Genomic DNA, 5807 nt, shown 5'->3' with positions numbered 1-5807 from the left:
GTGGAGAAAAAAAAGAAAGTGAAGTGAATTTGTGCTCTGCATTTAACCCATCCAAGTGCACACACACAGTAGCGAACACACACACACCATGAACACACACCCGGAGCAGTGGGCAGCCATATTGCTGCGCCGCCCGGGGGGCTTTATATTGAACATGTGGCCTGTTCTTGTACAGCCAGCAGGAATCCCAGGATCAGGACAGAGATCGGCTGTTTGTAAAAAGGAACAGACAATAAAAAGAATGAGAAATTTAGAAATTATCAAAAGTGAATTGTGACTAAATCATTACTTATTCTTCTAAAAGGGCTGAAGTAGTTTATTTAATCTGTAGAGTAATCATGATCCAAGAAACTTTTTAATTGCACTATACCAAAGACTATATAAAGGACTTTGACTATACAGCATAGAGATAATGAAAGTGATGTGTGGCCAAGTATGTTGTCCTATACTCAGAATTTGTGCTCTGCATTTAACAGAGCCAAGTGCACACACGCAGCAGTGAGTAGTGAACACACACACACACACACCCACTGTGAACACACACCGGAGCAATGGGCAGCCATTTTTGCTGTGGCACCCGGGGAGCAGTTGGGGGTTCGGTGCCTTCTCAAGGGTCTCAACTCAGTCGTGGTATTGAGGGTGGAAGAGAGCGCTGTACATTCACTCCCCCCACCTACAATCCCTGCCGGTACCAAGACTCGAACCCTCGGCTCTCTAACCATTAGGCCACGACTGCCCCACTTCCCACTCACAGTTTCTGTTGTGCCTCCACTCCATTTCATGTTCGCCTGGCAAACACGAGTTCCCGAGCCACGGAAGTCAGCATGACATGAGTAGTGGGTTGTGTCATTCACAAAATGCTGCCTCTGATTTGGATACTTCTCTCCATTTTCAAAACCACGAGGATCAGGACATGTGATTTCTGAGATAAAAGATTTTGTGTGTGTGTGTGTGTGTGAGTAACCTTGAAATCTCAGATGGAAAATGTGTTGTGTTTTCAATTATGAATAAGTGTAAGATCATGTTTGTCTGATAATTTTTTGCTTACTGTTGCAGTCTGAGGGTTTTAATTTGGGAAACGGGTTCGACGGATTCTAACGGTTGGGTAATAGCCTTCTGAACAGCTGTATCTTACAATGCTCCCATCTTTTGAGAAAGCAAAACTCCCTCCACTAATTCTGAGATTCTCATCAGGGCATGAAATAGAGGATGGTGCACCTACAAGAAATATCAGAGGGCCAGATGAAAAAATGGTGTTGCAAGAGTGCACTGTTAAGAACACAAAATGTTCTAACGTAAACTCATTATCAAAATAAAGGTTCCAAAAGTGGTCATACAACAATGCCATAGAACAGTGTTTCTCAACCCTGGTCCTGAGCGCCCCCCAACACTGCACATTTTGTATGTCTCCCTTTTCTGACACACCCGTTTCATGTCCTGGAGTTTCTTTTAATGAGCTAATGAGTTGAATCAGGTGTGTTTGATTAGGGAGACACACAAAATGTGCAGTGCTGGGGGGCGCCCAGGACCAGGGTTGAGAAACACTGCCATAGAAGAACCATTTTGGGTTCCCTAAAGAAGGCCACATATTTATAGAGCAAGGTAAACAAGAAGAAGTGACTATGGACATGCGCTAATCTGTCAAATACTTTGTCAAGGTAAAACTTGATTTTATTCATGCATGGATTCTTAAAATGATTGACCTTAAAATGATCTTAAAACTGATTCTGAGACATTCTTTATTTTTCCTTAAACTACAGAAGCAGGATGGGCCAATGGGTGTTGGCTGAAATTTGGTAGCGTGCTGTAGGGAAATTGCATTCATAGGCCAATAGGTCAACTTAAATGAGTGCTGCAATCATCTATACCCACAAATTTCCATACAGTACTTCTCCTTGTAATGTTTCTATTTTCTGTCATAAAGAATCATTAAGTCATTGGAAATGGTAAAATAAGATTTAAAAGAGCATTTGAAATGTAATGCAGTATGTTGTAGGAGGATGAAGACGGTGTTTGACAGACATTGACAATGGATGAAATGAGGTAAAGGAATGGGGAAAAATTTAGAAAAATTAAAGGATAAAAGAAATGGGCTTTAGGATGTTTGGCTTAAGTTTGGACTAACTAAATTAAGGAAGAAACATTGCATCAGAATCTCCACTGTTACTAACACTTGTATTACATAAAAAGTCAACATTTAATAAGAGAAAACTGTCATCATTTGACTTAATATTATAAAATAAATATTAATATGCATTGTGCAGTATTAATATTGTCTTTGATGTTATTTTTACACAGTCCGTTTTGTTGCTGTTCCGGAAATATACTGCAGTGTTTGATTCAGTTTTTTTTAATTGTTGCATTGAGAAATAAACTGTGCACCACCAAAACCATGATGAAACCATTTGTTGCAACCATAAACAATTTGCGGAAAATTGTAGCATTTACCAAATAAATAAATAATAATAACAAAAAATGCTGTTTCTGTTTCTAAATTTGTGACATTTATGAGTATCAAATTGAATGGGAACAGTGCTCATTTTGTAATGGGTAACAGGTACTTGTGTAACAGGTCTTGTTTTGTTCTTATTCTTCTCATACAAACCCACTCCATTTTATGGTTTAAGGAATTATGTCATTTTTCCTGCATATACTTTTTGTCAAATTGTGCATCATTTTAATATTTTCATTATTTTCAATTAGATGCACAACTTTCACAGAATCATATACCAGTCTATTGGCTTGCTAGCTAATCAAGGTGTCCATGAGACGAGACTGTAAAATTCATATTTTTTACTTAACTTAAAGTTAATCAGTAATTTTAAATATGTGGAGAATGGGCTTCCCCTGCAGAGTCATGGTTTCTTACAAGGTTTCTTCCTTATCTTCTATAATTATATTTCACTGTAACAATCAGCTTGCTTACTGGTTAGAAACTTACTTTATGGGAAGTGCGGACAAAGCAAGAAAATCGGGTTTCATCAAGACAATGTAAGTGTGTGCGGTTTCACACACAGTTTAAGGATGGTCATAAATGATGTTTTCAAAACCCTCACATGTTTGCTCAGAAGAAAATTGCACAGAATGTCTTATGTACTTTGGGACATCCAGCCTAACAAGTGTGTTTGAAATTCATGTTAACATGACAATGGTTCTTGTCTGATCAATGCCATAGCGCTCATTTTTCATGTATGATGTAATCTTCATATTCTATATTATACTTCAGCCCTAAAACAGCAGGTTTAGTGACATACTGTTAGGCTTTTTGTTCTTGCTATTATCATTCTCAAGACAGATGGAAATTAGTTGTGAAATTGCAACAATAATGAAACTTCCCTGCCTGCCAGTGGTTGGATATACAGTACAGACTGTCCCGCACCAACATAGACATAACAAAGACATAACATTGAATGAGTAAAACATGAAAGACTGTTGATAATAAATGTTTAACATTTTTTATTATTTTTATCAAAGACCAGCTATTTGAATTAAAGTTGAATATATTCATCAGAAAATAAATCAGTGTTTTATCAGACTGCACTCACACAGTTTCAGTCTGCTAAAGCATTCACAAGAATTGAAGAGGTTGTCCTATGCGGTCATTTTCTAGGTGTTCTTTAAGGAATGAGCGTATCTTCTCACTGAAAAGATTTGAATGGTAATCTCTGGAGTCTGCATCCGAAGTGAAGCTCCTTTTTTCCTTGCAGACGTCCTTCACTCCCCAGCTTAAGACACCAACCTATCAAAGATTTTACAGATATTTAAAAAGTTCCTAGTTCTCAGCTTCTCTCAAATTATTCTTTAATTTCACTCTGTAATATGTAACGCATTGTACATGAGATTTTACAGCCACATCATCAATAATGTTTTCATAAGGAAATCTCACCTGAACCACTCGACCTTTTTTATTCACATAAGTGGCCCCACCTGATTCTCCTGTTACAAAATAACACAACACAAGAAACTATATAAGAATTGTATAAATTAATTTTAGATCTCTAATGATTAAAATGTTATCAATAAAATGTATGACCTAAACAGTAGATTAGAATCAAATACAAGCTGTCACTTCGATGGCAAAAATCAAACATACCTTTGCAGGCAACATCATCTGTTTTTGGTTCATTACCACCACTGCACAGAAAATTGTCTGTAACTGCTTCCCTGGCATTTTTCACATTCATTCCTTTTGCTTTTTTGGCATCTTCAACACAAGCATCCCGCTAAAGAAAAAGTACACCAAGAAGTGTTCTTAGCTTGTTGATGATGACTGAAATATGTTTTTTTTTTATCCATAATAGATTCCCATTATGTTTTCTGTTGAATATTGCACCTATTTAATGTTGAATACCAAAACGATGGTTGTGCAGAAATTCATGACACTTTAAAGGCCCCATGAAATCAAAAGTAAAGTTTTGTTGCTTTTAGCTGATTTATATGTTAATGTAATTCTAAATGTTGACAAAATTGGAGAACGCCTGAATTCAAGAACATTTTACTTCATAACACTATAAAGGAGATCTGACATCTCAAATGGATAGACAGCCTCTGCATTAATATATCAACTTAAGTTAAGCTTTTCAAACTACACAGATTGGAAAGATTAGAAATGAGAAAAATCATTACATATTTTCCAAGCTTGATTGTGATGTTTTTTATGTTTTTTGGACTATTATCAGTATCCATTTCAGACGTGAAAGCAGCTTCCACAAGCTCGTTGCTCATTAGTATTTCCTCTGTAACAAATTAAAAAAGAAAAAAGTTTGACATTTTATGTTTGGTAAGTTTCATTGTATAAAAGCAATCACATGTTTAATATAGTTTATGTTTCATATTTCTGATATGGTTCTTATATGCATGCAGCATGTCTGACAGGGACCTTACCATGTTTTCTGCAAGTCCCTTCACTATCTGAAAGTTTCAGAGCTCCATTTGTTTCTCTAGTGCATGGGATGCAGATTGGTCTGTAGAGAAATACACATGTTATTTAATTAGTTCAGCTTTTTTCTTCTTCTTCTTTTTTCATATTCTCACTAAAGTAGCATCACATGTTGAAGATCTGTGCTCCTCACCGTAGATTAAAACTCATCTCAACAGCTGTAACCAGCTGTATAAGAGCTACATCAAATTCGTAATATTCCTGTATTCCCATATGCTGTTTTGCTGTGGGGTTATATTCAGGATGAAGTGTGAAATTTTTAACTTTTACAACTGCAAAAGGAAATGTAAACGTCATTAATAAGATTTACCCTGTGACACGTTTTACTTCAGTCTGAAAATATGGATGTATCAGAACATACTCAGGTCTTTTTCCAGTTTAACTATTATCCTATCAGGTGTGTCTCCCTCTTTGAAGCAGTGAGCCGCTGTCAAGATGTAACTTGAGGAAACTAATGACCCCATGCAATTGGAACCTTTTGAAGAAGTATGCTACACGAAGAGCAGAGAAGACTGATGTTCATAAGGTTCAACTCTTTAGCCATAACATGCATGTTTCTTCTTCTTGTGGGAGAAAATGTTTCCTTTAACTTCATTGAGTTCTATAATAAAATGATAAAAAGGTTATGCTCACTTGAATATTAATCTGTGCCAACCAGGGAAATGCACGGCGTTTATTTTCCAAGCCTTCCCACACAATCCCACACAATCCTACACTGGTGCTCTCATCTGTGTAAAGAAGCAGGTATAAAGTGTTAATAATAAAAATAACAACAGCAATTAACACTGAGTAAATTATAAAGAATTATTACAAGAGGTCAGGAACTGCGAAACTGATTCATCCAAACAATAGTGTTATTGCAACTGTG

The 5807-nt window shown here is 36.5% G+C and overlaps 1 protein-coding gene across 1 annotated transcript in view; it reads right to left on the bottom strand.

Annotated features, from left to right (window-relative positions):
- Positions 1 to 3288: 3288 nt before the first annotated feature.
- cfb (complement factor B) overlaps positions 3289 to 5807 on the bottom strand; it is a 17937-nt gene continuing 15418 nt past the window's right edge. The window contains exons 16-18 of the mRNA XM_016521525.1: positions 4094 to 4223; positions 3887 to 3936; positions 3289 to 3739 (exon numbers count right to left, since the gene is read on the bottom strand). Of these exons, the coding sequence (XP_016377011.1) occupies positions 3569 to 3739; positions 3887 to 3936; positions 4094 to 4223 (351 nt within the window). The 3' untranslated portion in view covers positions 3289 to 3568. The remainder of the gene's footprint in view (positions 3740 to 3886; positions 3937 to 4093; positions 4224 to 5807) is intronic.

This window comes from Sinocyclocheilus rhinocerous, unplaced genomic scaffold (genome assembly GCF_001515625.1).
Source record: "Sinocyclocheilus rhinocerous isolate Xijiao unplaced genomic scaffold, SAMN03320098_v1.1 scaffold299, whole genome shotgun sequence".
Lineage (NCBI taxonomy): Eukaryota > Metazoa > Chordata > Actinopteri > Cypriniformes > Cyprinidae > Sinocyclocheilus > Sinocyclocheilus rhinocerous.
The sequence above is the reverse complement of the archived record's forward strand: the minus strand, read 5'-3'. Positions and strand labels throughout refer to the sequence as shown.